This window comes from Barbatula barbatula (assembly GCF_947034865.1).
Source record: "Barbatula barbatula genome assembly, chromosome: 15".
NCBI classification, from domain to species: domain Eukaryota; kingdom Metazoa; phylum Chordata; class Actinopteri; order Cypriniformes; family Nemacheilidae; genus Barbatula; species Barbatula barbatula.
In genome coordinates this window covers 9,459,189-9,474,776 of record NC_136778.1, presented here as the reverse complement: position 1 = coordinate 9,474,776, position 15,588 = coordinate 9,459,189, and the positions used below count along the sequence as shown (strand labels likewise).

Here is a 15,588-nt window from a genome sequence, read left to right as displayed (position 1 = left end):
TTGTCACTCCAGTGCATGGCTGTGTTTTCATCACATCCACAATATGTTTTAAATTAATAATAACTATAGTGAACCGTCTGAAAACGCCTAAGAGCTTCTGGGTTCACTTTTGTTTACTTGAAACTCAGAACAATGAATAACACAGCCGCACCAGTCTGAACTAACTACCTCTATCTGCCCATTGTCTTTCCGGTGCTCCCAAAACTACATCAGCTCTCTATAACTAGGTGCAGATTACAGCACTTTATAATGAATGACACATTTCTCTGCGCTACAATATCATCATGAACGTTATCCAAAGCATGCCGTCATTGGTGTGAAGTGCTTTCATTTAGCTGGAGGTAACATAAACAAATAGTTAACAGCGGGACAAGGGGTGAATGCAGACAAAACTTTTTACAGTGGATGGGAAATTGACTTTTATAGCTCCTGCATCGTATTATGTAAGATGCATTTATAACAAAGAATGGCAAAGATGCAGATGTCATGTTAATGCACACACCTTGTAATTTGCATTTGACGTTCACCACCTTGTGCCACAGTAAACTGATGTTTTAAATAATAGTTTTAAAGAATATTATATAACGATTATTTAAAGAGACTATAAAGCAATCTCAAATTTCTATACAGATTACATAATTACTCACAATTTATTAGGAGGGCTAAACCAGAACTTTAGGGTGGATAACGCCCACCTAAAAAAGGGCCTATAGCGACGCCACTGCTTTCGGTTTCAAATCACTACATTTAAAATGAATGCAGGAGATATCACTAAATTTTTAATTAAAGCAGGAGAACGTATCCTTACAGCAAAGAATGTTGCTCCCAGATAAGGTTTCCCTGAATTGAATGAGGAAAGCATGCAAGCTGGACCTCAAACCATCAACCTGCACCACTAGATAGTAAGTTCATATTTGTCTAACATAAACACCGCTGACTTTAAATCATTCTCTCTTGCTGTACTAATAGACATATTTAGCTCATGGGCATTTTGTACTTTTAGAATGGTTTCTCTTTATCTGGCAGATGTCTTGATGCTTTAACAAAATGCAGAGATCTAGCAGAAACAACTACTATAAGAGACAGCTTTCAGTTCTCTGGAGTGAAAACACAACTCTGTATTAAACCAGATTTTAAGCAGCATGCACTGTTAATGTTACTGCACTAAATCTGGTATTCAGTTACAATATACTAAACAACATTAGATATTTAAACAGGGCTGGTATGGGGAGAACTTGGGGGGGACCAATCCAGGGGGTGAATTCACAGGGGGAAGGAGTTCCGCCTCAAAACTAATAGGATTTCCTTGTTTACCACAGAATTGTCTCCAAATGCTATGCAAAATTGATATACAAACAAAGTGGTATCTTTTGGCACTTAAAGATTTCAAATTGTAAAATATGCCCCCTCCAGTAAATTGCGGTCATCTCCAGCACCGTGTTTAAAATCTGTCAATGAGATGCTGCCAAGCCGAAAATCCTAAGAGATGGATAATTAAATAAATCCTTGGATAATTCATTTGATTACAAAGCTGATCAATTTGACAAAAAAACTAAACATGCTGCTAAGCACTTGAATGTTGACTTGTTAATTAAATCTTCCAGTAATGTGTAATCTGACTCAGAAGCCACAGACTTTAACCAGTCTAATTGAATCAGTCTCGATTCTTAATGGTCACAATCGGAATCGGCTCGTCTCTTTACTAAGCCTGGCACATAAAGAGCTCTCTGACCCAGACATGCTTTTGTCCAGGTCTCACTCGCCCACCAGCGATCTCATCAGGTCACTGATCATCTACAGTCTGACATTAACAGATGTTGCACGTAAATGAGATTGAAGGACTAATTACATTGATGAATCGCAGACGAAGTTCAAGAAGACAAACAAATGATGTTATAAAGGCTTCAGGTTCACACATTTGAGATACTCAAATCTTACAGATGTGTAAATTACAGCTTTTAACATAAATTTGAAATAGAATATATTAAAGCTAGCAATGCTTTTCTTTCTATATACTGTAAACTTTTTATCCCTAAAACCAAAATATCTGTGTTCACACCCGTCACAAGATATTTTACAGTATGTCAATAATATATCATCAAATAACGTATACAATATAATAGTTCACTGTCATCATTTACTCACCCTCTTTTATTTTCAAACCTGTATGGCTTTTTTCTTCTACAGAACACAAAATAAAGAATGAAAGCCCCACTAGTTTGAAATGTCAAGAGGGTGATTTTTGGGTGGACTGTCCCTTTACAGTAACAACCAAAGGCATTACAGTAAATGCACCCAAAGCCACAAACCTCTAGAATACTTTTGGAATATGAATATGACTGAAATGTTAATGCTAATCTAACAATGCAGCAACAGCCACAGTTTCACCTATTCAGTCTTTCCTCATTTACTTATGCATTCAGAAATCTGACATTTGCCAACAGTAAAGAAATTTCAAATGCAGAATATCCCAAGCTGTCTTGGATCTAATTAAGCTGAGTTTGGTTTTCCTGTTTGTCATTTTGATTCAGTCTATAGCACCGTAGCCAGGCACAGGCATTGATTGAACTGAGCCTTGAAACGCAAACATGATTGCACACATGCGAAAGCTGTGAGAACATATGCTCATCCGCAACACTACATTATCATACCCTCTCAACTGTGATGTATTCAGCCCTGCATGGAAATTCTCTCGGGGCACTTAAACACTCCATGAGGAATTTGCCATTCTGTTTTCAGCAAATACAATGTTTTAAAAATAGGTTTGGATTTTGGATTTAATTTAAATATCATTGCACTGTATTTAATAAAACCGCAGAGTCACACTCTGCAGTCTTGGATGTCTGGGGGGAGCAGTCAGCTCTTAAACAGCTCTGTCAGCCAGTGGCAGAGTATGATTGAGAGCCCTACAATGCTCCTGCCTCCTCTGCCAGCAGTTTTTGAAAGATTTCTGGCCACTCGAGAGTTTGCGCAAAACAAATGACAACGCACCCCCTCGCCCTCAGGTTCTTCTGACAGTGAAGTGTAATCAATGTTCTCTGTTGACCTTTCTGAAGCCATTCATCCACATAAATGTACCAATGAAGAAAAACAGAGAAACATACTGTGTTGTCGTGTCGCCTATCCCACACAAATTGTATTGATAGTGGATGGCAGATTCTGAGAGGTCAAAGAATGACAGAAAACTAAGAATCAGTTCTCCACAATATTGTTAATCTCGCAAATTGTGTTGATAGCAGACGGTAGTACGAAACTCTTGATTGCAGATTCTGAGAGTTGAAAGAAAGACAGAAAACTGACAAAATAAAATTTCCTAAAAATTTACCTGGCATTTACATACTATAGTGTGTACATACATCCTTAGAGAATGCATCGTTATATACAAACAATTAAGTTTTTTCTTGTGTATGTTTCTTCAGTACCTCTAAACGTTTATTTGGATCCCAAATCCGAATCTTTAGAAATGTATTTCTGCTCAGTATAGACTGTGAACACATCTTGCTTTTTAAATGGGCCCTCTGGTTTTCCTCCTTTATAAGCAATGGAGTTGCATTGCCACCCTGTGGTTATAGAATAAAATAAAAAGATAAGTTTCTAAGCAAATGTGGGACTTGAACATATAAAATTGTATTAATAATTAGGCTGAAATATTATTAATTATTCATATTTATATGTTTCTTGATTTAACAGGAAGATTGATGAGTAAAGTGTCCCCTGCTCTTTGTACATGACTATTACATTTTACCTGATCTGAACCAAAATATGTGGTTTTTCCTGAGTGCTGAATACTGAAGGCACATCTTAGTGAGTAGACATACATTGTTGATGAAGTCAGTCATTTGGGGTCTTAAAACACCATTACGGTTATATATTAAATGAAGCAGGTGACTGATATAATTGCAGCCTGGAAATGCTGCATTTATGCAAATAACGTATTTTGCTACCAAAACATGTAACAAACTAAAGCAACAAACAGGAAAATTGCCTGTGTCCCATTTCTGCCCCCTACCGGTGAAAGCTTAGACACGTACAATACAAAATAAGTCATTTCATTTGACAGCTGTTCAGGAATTTGACATTATCGTTCTTCCAAATAAATTCAATTATTTCACATTTTATTTCACAGCCAGTGTCAATAGGATCAACACTCCATGAGGTTTTTATATAAATGAGTAGACATAGGCCTATGGCAGTGACATCAGATTTGCTTTCCACAGGCATTCTGGCCAACTGGTTACAGGTTTGTCTGGCATGTCCACCATTTTTGTGGATTGTGTAAGAATAGGAAGAACTCATCTTTATATGAATTTTGTCTTAATGTCCACCATTCAACCCAATAATACAGGATGTGTGTGAACAAAGGGTGATAGAATTTGTATGATTTGGACACTTTCCCTTTAAGGCAGATCTCTTCTATTATCAGAGTCCATATCAGTACCATCAGGGAAAAAATACAACATTTCTACAAAGTCTCATTGGCTGTTTTATTTACAGTAGCTATTATATATTATAGACACTAGGTAGCGCCAACAATTTTACGTTTCGCTGGGTGGAACTACAGCGTTTGCTCGCTGAATTGTTAAGCCGTGGGTATACGTGACTTTCAGCGTCTGAGAAGAAAACACGCTTCTTTGCTTACTTTCAGCGTGTTGGTTATGTATCGTTCTTCTTCGAAAACGGCCCATTGCACACATCCTGTGTGTGTATTGACCCCTAATGAACGCGTCACGTCCGCGCGGTCTCAAAAAAGAATGTAGACGGGGTGTGTGGGGCGACCGTGGAGCTTCCTGATGACGACAATTACGTCATGTGGTCAGCGCGCGGACGTTTGGAATGCGGACGGCTGGACCACTTGCGGTTTTATACGATTTCTAACTCTTAATTTTTGATCAGGTACTTATGAAACATAAAACTGTTTTCAGTTCGGAGCCTCCTGCTTTGTATGTTATCAAAGCCTATTAGATACGTCCATTCAACTATTTTAAATTAGGGGAACCATTAAAATATAACACAATTATATTTGACCAGTTACAAAAAGTACACTTTCTAAAGCAGAATGAATTATGGTCTCAAACCCTTTGCAATTGTTCTGTTATTTGGTTCATAGGTAATGCCCAGCCTGAGGAGGTTAGGCCTGTGCGAAATAACAGACGTGGGTTCAAGATCCTTCAAAAGTCCAACTCTTTCTCAGATATTTAAATAATGGCAATATAAATCTGTCTTGGGATTCTATCTTTATGACATCGCTTATTGCTCCCCGAACTCTTTGTTAGTCGCTTTAGATAAAAGCGTCTGCAAAATGACTAAATGTAAATGTACCTTAAGATAATAGTTGTATTATTCCTCACTCAAATAGATCAGTAAACTGTTCTTGGCTTAAAATGTGGGGGCCCAAACCCCTATGTGGACCAAAAGAAGGAAACTCTGATGTTTAATAGTTGCAACTTTATTGGCCAATCCAAGTGTTGTTGCCGAACAATGTACACTGTAGCACCTCTTTTATGATACATACTCACTCAGTTTGAAGAAATCTAGTGCTAATATACATAAATGCCATTTCACAAATATGAAACTACATACTACCAAAAATACTATTTTTACTTTGTTGCAATACAGAATGTGAAGCTGATGTAACGCCCTATGTTGCATGTTGCAGTGGTGCCGCCATCTTGGGAGGATAATACTCCATGGCTATTGTTGTTTTAATATGTACCATTAATTACTTTAATTTAATATGTGGAGAAACCAAAAGTGAAATCACCATGGGCTTTTGAACAACTCTGTGTAATTTGCAGTTTTTAACACAGCAAGACCGACCTACCATATTTCCTAATCAAACAAGAAAAACAAAAGACTGCATTGAACCCACTAGCAGCTATCCTCCCAAGATGGCACAATTTTCAGCATGTTATGACGTCGATTAACTAGCTCTATAAGTAAAAATTAAATGGCATTTAATGTCACTTCCCATAACAAAACTTTTTTTTAAATGAGCATATATACACACAGAAGAAAATAAAGTACAATGTACCAACTAAATGCATTGCTTCGATGTCCTTCCGAAACTTCAGATGTCCAGATTCGCTGTTTTTAAGGAAATGAATAGAACAAAAAGTAAGAAAAGTAATTTTTAAATGACTAAAAACATCGTTCCCAAAGTAGACAAGTACTTAATATTGGTAAGATATTTGCAAAACCCAGTGAAAAACATGAAGGTTGAGTAATAATATTATAAATTTTTCGCAAAGAATAAAAATCACAACATATGGAAAAATAAGGTTTCAGTAGGACAGCAGCGAAATTAAACATGTTCCCTAAATTCTGCTTCAGCCTGATAAATACACATAAGCGTTTGTGGCATTTTGCAGCCATTGTTCAATACCCTTTGTCTTATATTTGTGCAAAAACAGATAACTCTTTTTTAAGAAATTGTAATTTTTTATTGTGTTATCATGTTTTTATTGCTGTATTTTTAGTTATTACTAGTTAATCAAAACAACCCAAATGCAGTTTCATTGAAATTACTTGGAATGCACAGTAAAAAAAGTAATCTGTTTTTGTAAAAATAACTTTTCAAATACAATTTTAGCCCAGAGCTAAAGTATTTTATTGTTCAGTGTCTTTCTAAATTTGTTCTCGTTCTTGATGATTTAGGAATTTGATTAGCCTTGGAGGAACTGGAAGTTTGTGGATTTTCTTTAGTCTGTTTATCCCAAGCAAATTGCGGATTTTCAGTCTGCAGAGCTGCAGCAGTGAGCGTGGAGGTTCTGAAATACGAGCCAGAAAATTAATACACAGGTGACTGAGATCATTTGCATATTAATAAATGTTTGGTTGCACGTACTAGCTTTGTCTTTGATGCAATTCCAGTCAGGGTAACTTTCCAGATGTTCCATGAGTCTTGAACATATTTTCACGTGGCCAACGTAGTCAAGAAGCACGTCTATTATCGGCCCTGCCCAGCGGCAGTAGTTTTCAGTGGAGATCACGTCACAGAACTACCAATGAATATGTGAAAAAAAAGTTTAAAATATTAATATACATTTGTGTTACCATCATGCTTCACACCACCCACCTGAACACAGGTCTTTTCTGTTTCTTCGTCTCTGTCATCTAGCCGATTACGTGTCATCTTTATCGGTGGATGAGGATTGTTGCCATAGACGCAATTGAAACATGAGGTGGCGTCGCAGCCGAAGTCCATCAGATACTTCAGTAAGGTCAGGTATTTCATGCAGAACATAACACTGGCTGGAAAGGTAGTGGGGTGGGTGGAAATGTTGGCATTCACATTAGCACCGTGTTCAATCAGCAGAGTCACTGTGTGTATGCAACCCTGCCTCAGGGCTACTAGGAGAGGGTTAAACGCGTCCAGGTTTGGATTGGCACCAGCCTCCAGGAGCATGGTGGTAGCCTCGATGTTGTTGTTTATGACAGCAAAATACAGAGCTGTGCTGCGTCGATCCTCATACATTTTTGAACGATCCGTGGAAAGCATGGCATTGACATCGAAGCCAGCCTTGATCAGCAGCTCGAGAACATCGTCTCTGTTGCGCTCCGCTGCTAAATGGAGTGGGCTGATACCAGACCGTTTCACCCTGGCTTTGCTTGTGACTGGGATCAGCATAGATACTATTCTGAAAATGAGAGGATTTTTAGTGTTAACAACGTTGCATGATTGTTGCCAAAAACAACTAGATTAAATGTTAGAATCTGACGTGGTTAGAGCATTTAATTATACTTGGTAAGATTGAATAAATATTGTAAACTAGGAAGCTGGCGTATAATGAAATGTTTTTTTTTTCATGCTCTCAGGTATTATGGTATGATTAGATTTAATGTTAGGGAAGTAAAATAAACTATGCAGAGCTTGAAACAAAGTTCTCATGACATGACAGGACATGACATGTACTGTATGTCAAAACTAAAAGAACAGATCTGACATGGTTTTTGACAAATAAAACTGCTTTTTGCTTCTAAAAAATTCAATTTTTCAAAGCCAAGCTTGAGTTAAGGTGCCACAGCAGCCATTGAAACTTACTTAGTTGACCTGTCAATTTTGCGGGTGCACCCGTAAGTCATGAGGTTTTTTCTGAAAATTAATGCAGGATCATGAGATGTGCTAATCCTAAACTCCCAACAGCCGATAGCCTCAATAAACAAGTACTTCAGATCAGCCCGGGCATATTCTCCCAAAGCATATAAACTGTATTTAGTAGGGCTGGGTATTGTGACTAATTTGGCAAATTGATTCTAATTTATATACAGTAGTTTCGGTCTGATTCCAATCTAATTCTATATCGATTACTTATCAATATTTCATTATAAATGTGAGATTTGCATACAAAGAATTCATATTTAAATGTAAATGCTGGTTACTGAAAGCCTTTAACTTTCGGCTATGTTACTGAACTAAACATTTACATTAACAACAGGCCAACGCAATTATGTTTAATTACTTTATACTTTTACTTTGAATAACAAACATTGTAACAAGAAATCATAAATATGCACATACAATGAACATCAAACATTGTAAAAGTAAATCATAAATATGCACATACAATGAACAACAAACATTGTAAATGGAAATCATAAATATGCACATACAATGAACACAAACTGCAAAATGCACATTACTGTAAAAAATTTAAACAATGTCAATTAGAAACATTGTAATTCATTACAAACTGGAAATATGTTGATATAATATGATCCCTTCTTTATTTTAAAGATGAGGTAACACAAACAGGTTCTGCCAATCTCATATAAATCTGTACAGTAGTATTGCATACTTCGTATCTTCGAAGAGTATTTAGTTTGATCACATTTTTATAAAAGACAGATACAGCTGTACGATTATTTCCGGAAAAAGTTGAGCTCCTGGAGGCGTGCAAGGGGGGTGGGGTGGAACTACAGCGCGAGCACAAAATACATCATCGCATTATCCCTGCAGAACTGTTTATTCACTATAAGTTCGTGTTGTTCACATTATGCAAGATGTATGACTTACCGCCTGCGTTTCATGTCCAGCATCTTTTAGTGCTGATCTACTGGCCTACTTTCTAGCGCATCAGTCAGTTTCAAACAATCTCCAAATCCAGCGTTATATCCACCGTTGATATAATGCGAAATGCAGTGTGCAAACAAACACAGCTAAACTTCCGTCAGCCGAGTGAAGCAGCATCGATGCGCGTGATCGTTCTCACGCTGGCTGGTTGACGCCAGGGCATGTAAAGAACTCAGAATGCATGAAATAGCATGTTACCTCCGCTTTAAGCAAAGTGAAAATGGTGACAGCTTCAGGGGGAGAAGTGAATTGCAAAATGTATTCACATCCCCTGAGGCATGCACGCACATTAAGAATCAATTAAGGGACTCATTAAATTAAGCATCAATTTTATCTATATTTTTTACCCAGCCCTAGTATTTACGCATAAATTATAATGTAAGAGCTTCATACCCATCATTGCCACGCTGGGCAGCGATATGAATTGGCAGCAGTCCTGTTTTGCCCGGCTTGTTGGTGTCTGCATTTTGAGATAGAAGGAACTCCACAATGTCCTCGTGGCCATTCTTACAGGCCTCGTACAGTGCTGTGGCTCCATCTGCCGCCTGGCTGTTAAGATCAGCACCTTATGAATGATAAAACATTAATTGGAGAGCAAGTTGTTTTAGCACATATCGGTCAAAGATATGTATGAAAAATAAAAATACCATTTTTTAAAAGGAACCGAAGTGTGTCGACCATTCCACTTTGGGCTGCCACAAATATAGGAGTGATTCCATACACGTTGGGTATGCTGACCTTGGCTCCAGCTTTCACCAGTATCTCACAGATTTCAACATTGTTCCTGCACACAGCCTCGTGGAGAGCGGTCCAGCCTTGAATACAGTTCTTATTCACGGTTGCGCCATATTTCAGTAACATGACGACCATCGCCGGGTTCTCCTTTTCACAAGCTGCAGATGTATAGAATTTATTAAATATATTTCAAGGACATTAAACAAGTGGTAACACAAAATATATTTATGTGAGTGAATATAAAACAGTGGAAACCTGAAATGATAAGTGAATATATTACCTTTGTATAGTGGAGTCTCCCTTTCTTTATTGGTGATATCAGGGTCAGCCCCTTTCTCCAGAAGATTCTCGGCACATGTTAGATGATCCCTGCTCACAGCTAACAGCAAAGCAGTCTGATCCTTTAAAGTGCGCTGGTTAATTATCCCAGGTTGAGCTGTGAGAACATTGATCATCAAAAAAGCTGTGATAAATGAAGATCCAAGCAGTAATTCTTAAAGAATTTCCACGGAAAGGAGCCCAATTTCAGGCAGTGGTATGTAACAAACACTATTAATAAAAAAATTCAAAAACACGATGGGGATAAACAAGAACAACATGAAATAGAAACAGAAACAAAGGACTTCCCACGAGGGGGCCTACAAGATAACTCAAACTACTTACAAAACGATAATGACAATAACTAGATATACATGAAACATCAAGACATGGGGCAAGGTAATCCAAGGGTGCAAGATAATCTACAAGGTTTGTTATACGTCAAACAAAGCAAAACGAATCAGCTCAGGACCTCAAACACAAGGGTATAAAAGAGGGAACCGAATCAAAGTGGGGAACAGGTGCAGGGCTTAAAGCATTAACAATCAATAATGAGGAAACGAGAGGGCAGGGACCAAGACGAGACTAGAGAGAACCCATGGCATGCCAAAACATACAATGCCATGTCTCTCTCACACTAAACACGTGGGTCTGTCATGATCCTGTCACAAGACTTAAGAATTACATAACCAAAAGAGGCAGAATCATGACAGACCTCCCCCTTAAGGAACGACAACCTGCCGGGGTGCCAGCTGGACTGCGATGAGTGGCGGCTGGACAGGAGGTTGGCGGGACTGGATGCAGGCTGGACAGGACCGGATGCTGGCTGGACAGGGTTTGAGGGCCCCTTCCATTACCAAACCACGGGGCTAGTGGCCTACTGCGAAGGAATGGTTAGGGGCATGGGAAGCTCCGCGCCAGAAGAGTCAGAACACCTCCCCCATGAAGCTCTCCTCCCCCACTTGCCACGGTGGCTGGCAGGAAGATTAGCGACTGTGGAGCTTGAGGTGAGAGGAGCTGAGTCCCCCAAGGTGGCGCTGGCCAGGACGCAGTCCTCTGGGATGGTAGCCAGTGGGAAGGATGCCCAGGTTGGGACTGCGGGCCAGGGGTCATCCTGCTTGATGATGTACCTGACCATCTCGCCAAACCCCAGGGGTCTCAGCTTCTCCCTCTCGGCTTGAGGCAGTGGGTGAGGCAGCAGTCAAAATCGACTTCAAGTTCGGCCTCACCGAGCTCGGTATCCATCGCCACTGCCGAGAAGTTCTTGACGAACACACAAATTTTGTCGGGGACAGAGACAAAACCGGAGAGATAACATGGCATGCCAAAACAAACAATGCCATGTCTCTTTCACACTAAACATGTTGGTCTGTCATGATCGAGCCACAAGACTGAGAAAAACATGACCAAAAGAGGCGGAATTGTGACAAATGGAAATACTTTACCTTTTAACAGAATATTAATACATTGATCTTGTCCATAATATGCCGCCTCATGCAGAGAAATCCATCCAAATCGGTTAGCAGTAAGAAGGTTGCACCCAGCCTTTTTAACCATTTGCCTCACTGTCCCTACATCACCTTCCCAAATGGCCTTAACAAGAGGATCCGTCTCGCTGCAGAAGAAATTATTTTTATTTCAATAAATCATATGTTAAAGATAAAATAATGGTAACCATAAAATGTGAAATTGAAAAATTACTAACTCTTCGGGTTCAGGTGTGACCTGAAGAGAGCCGTCATATCTTCGGTAGGCCACCATCCGCTTGCCATAACCAGTGATGAAATGGCTGATTAAAGACAAAGAAAACAGAGTTTGTTAGTTCTCTTTTCGAGAAAAAAGAAACATGTATAGATTCAACTTATTTTAATGCCAATTAGTTTTCTACAGATGTGCACCATCAATGAACTCACTCACTAAAGAGGTTTTTGCTTCAACCGAATTACAAAATTGACTGTGTATTTTATATAAAGATTCAAAACAAGTTTTGTTCTGTAAAAAAAGTTAAAATTGCAAATAGGCGCAAATAGGCGCAAATAGGCGATACAACATGCACCTTATGTGGAAAACACAGCGTTTTTTAAGCTTAAATCATATATACACATTGCATTAAGCCGTGTCATATGACCCCTTTAAAGGAGCTAAATATGTATATTTTACAATGTAGAAATAAAATAAAATAGAATTTAAATTTTAAAACTTATCTTTTAAAATGTATCATCTTTCAATGATGCGTACATCTGCACCACTGGAAGGAAGACTTTAAGCTTTTTAATGTCAGGGTAAATCCAGACAAGTTCACTTGGGCACAGTAATGTATAATGTCTAATTTTAAACATTGTGGCATGTGTAATGTTGGCTGTTGCTATTGAATGAAGCAGAACAGGTGTAAAGCAGCTGTGCCAGTCATCCGACTGCGCAAGGCATCTGTAAGTGATATTTTGACTTTCCCTGTACGCTGCATTTACAAAGCATGACTAAAAAATTTCACGAGGCCACATACTATCAAGCATGTTTTGATCCTAAAGTATGTCACTCTTGTTTACATTTAGCAGTGCTACTACAGAAATGACCTTAAGTCCTTATAAAAACCAATGTAGGTAAGATAAATGAGTAAATATGTTCATGTAGCTCAATTGCAACAGCATTGCATTAGTAGCGCAAAGTTCAGGGGTTCATTTCCCATTACCTTGAATGCACTTTGGATAAAATTGTCTGATGAATATGTTTCTATTTTATGACTTTTATTTATATCAGCACCCAATTTTTCCTTGTATGAAGAACATCAAACCTCATACCTAGGTGGATTGGCGGGGCACGCAGATGGTTCATATGGCACAGCTGGTGTAGGCTGCAGTTGAGCATGATGTGATGGGGGAACTGTGTGTGATGATGCTGGTCTGTTTAAAGCATCGGTGGTCTTTGAGCTTTCAGTCCCCAACCCACTGCTATGAGCTTCGGCAAGACTGCGTTCAATTGCTAGCTGTAAGAGGTCATCATCAGAAAGGTTGCTATAGAGACTGTAGTCAGCAAATTCCATGCTGGTGCCAGTGGAACCTGACATGGACACACTGGCTGCTGCCATGATGGATCCTGATATGATCAAAGCATTAATTGTAAATAAACTGAACCAACATATCTTTTAGCTTTTCATAACTGATTTGTTTCTTGTAAAACAATGAATAGTACTCAATCGTTACAGAAATCTAAAGAAGCGCAGATTTCACATTGTGACTGTCACATTTTATTGTTTTACAGGCCTATATGAAAATATACACCAGTATAGAATGTTATACCATCCGTTCTGTCCCATCATTTTGGGCCACAAGCAGGGTACACCCTGGATAGATAGCCAGTCCATCCTAACAAATGCATTTTTGCTGGGTCAGTGTGAAACCCCTGGTGGCGTCTGTTAAATCAGTGTAAACTATCGTTTATAATGTTGGTGTGTGTTGGTGTTTGTCAAATCAGTGTGAACTATCCTTTAGAATGTTGGTGTTTGTTTAATGAATGTAAATTATCCTTTAAAATGTTGGCATTTGTTAAATCATTGGTGAATGTCCTTTAGATGATGGTGTTTGTTTGTGTTGGCGTTTGTTTAATAAGTATGGATGAACCTTCCAGAATGTTTGTGGGCATTTGTTAAATCGGTGTGGATTATCCTTTATACTTTTGGTGATTGTTGGTGTTTCTTAAATCTGTGTGAATTTTTCTTTAAAATGTTGCTGATTGTTGGCATTTGTTGGTGTTTGGTGGAGTTTGTTGAAGCAGTGTGAATTATTAAGGACAATAAAGGCTAAATATATCTTGGGAAAAATCTGAAATTTAGAAGCAGAATTATGTTAGTTTAATACATATATTAACATATTTCTACTGGAAAGGAAGACAAAAAAATGTGTATATTTTAATACAGGACAACAAAACCTTAAGACTTGTTTGTGTTGTGTGACGACTAAGACCCCCACAGTTAAGTGTGCATTTATGTTTATCTCAGTATTTCAGTATACATTGCCTAAGTATTACACTATTACACATCAACATCCACCATACAGTCCCAATTGATCTAGTCTACTGTACAGTATAATACAGACAACTTTCATACACAACACCAACAAACCCTAAAAGTTGTTACTTACCCACTTCACAATGTTTTTTCTTTTTTTTAAATATCGATATGGTATCCAAGCTGAAAGTTATTTGTCCTAAATGTCTTGTGCAGTACACTGGACACTTGCTTGCACTGAGAACTGAGGCCCTCAACAGTCACCCCACACCCGACTTTTAGAGTGTGTTTCTGGAGAGCTCACGTGATGTGCAGGGTGCCAAGATTTTTAACCTCTTACTGATTGCTGCTCTTGATGAAGCAGACCTAGACTATGAAAAAGGTGTGTGTAACCAAGCAATATTGCTATGACCATCAATATGTTGCAAATGTATAGTGCTAGAAAATAACCAATACCAAAAATGTCAAATATCAAAGTATCTTTTTAAATAACTGGTTAGACAACCAATTTAGGAATGCTTTTATCAGCATTTAAGTGTTCTTGAAATATGTGCCAATAATGGTTACACTTCCCTTTTTATGTCTTTTTTTAACATATTTTGTTTAGTTTTGTCACTGGGTTAAATTGTTAGACTGCATTTGCTGTGTCAAGTTACAGATGTGTCAAGGCTACGAGACAAATATGTCATTGTGTGAATACCTGTTCCATATTTATAGTCATAGCTGTTATGTTAAGGTCAAGTGAACGCACAATGAAGCTTACAAACTTTTATACTTTCCGAATTGGCAGATAAAAAACTTGTTTGGGTTGGCATTGCAGGATAACTAGCGGTTAATACAAAGAAACAAGGTTTGTGAAAAATATAGCACACATTATAACAAAACTTATAACAATTTATACTTGAAACATTTATTTAAATGAACCATCATTTTGGAATGAAACAGCCCAGCATATGCAAATGTATTAACCAGTAAGATGGTTGCCCTTATTTGACCCAACCATGGATTGAAAACAACTCAGCGTTTTTTAGTGTGCAGCACTTGTTAAGACACTAAAGTTCTCGATTCTGATTGACTTTTATACATATTTTGTGTGCATTAGCTGTTTCAAAATTGAGTTTCTGTGTTTTGTTTACATTTGTCATTTGTTTACAGATTGAAATCTATGTCGGTTTTTAAAGGACAGCAGTTCAGAGGAAAAACATTACAGCAACACGGTGGCAGAGGTTATATTTTTAGTTGTTGTTTATACGTCTTGTGTAAGCGTTTTAATGATGGCCAGCTAATTATAGAGCTTTCCACACTTAACTGCATAAGCATATTAGCACTTAGCAATGTGATCTTTAAAACTCAACTAATTTCTGTTCTTAAGAATAATAGTGTTCAGAATAGTTTTTCAGTTATGTCAGTTATTAGGAATTTACAGGAATGCTGCTAAAGCTTATTGCAGTACATTATTGTT

General features: G+C 38.0%; 1 protein-coding gene across 1 annotated transcript; it reads right to left on the bottom strand.

The window, feature by feature from the left end:
• Nucleotides 1-5,426: 5,426 nt before the first annotated feature.
• On the bottom strand, nucleotides 5,427-14,382 carry asb2a.1 (ankyrin repeat and SOCS box containing 2a, tandem duplicate 1). The gene is made up of 11 exons (XM_079475394.1): nucleotides 14,260-14,382; nucleotides 12,922-13,216; nucleotides 11,829-11,912; nucleotides 11,569-11,738; nucleotides 10,086-10,241; nucleotides 9,718-9,963; nucleotides 9,464-9,635; nucleotides 8,042-8,092; nucleotides 7,076-7,637; nucleotides 6,845-6,998; nucleotides 5,427-6,767 (listed from the first exon to the last, which is right to left on the bottom strand). The coding sequence occupies exons 2-11, from the start codon at nucleotides 13,206-13,208 to the stop codon at nucleotides 6,625-6,627; spliced, it is 2,025 nt and encodes a 674-aa protein (XP_079331520.1). The 5' UTR covers nucleotides 13,209-13,216; nucleotides 14,260-14,382; the 3' UTR covers nucleotides 5,427-6,624.
• Between the last annotated feature and the right edge of the window lie 1,206 nt (nucleotides 14,383-15,588).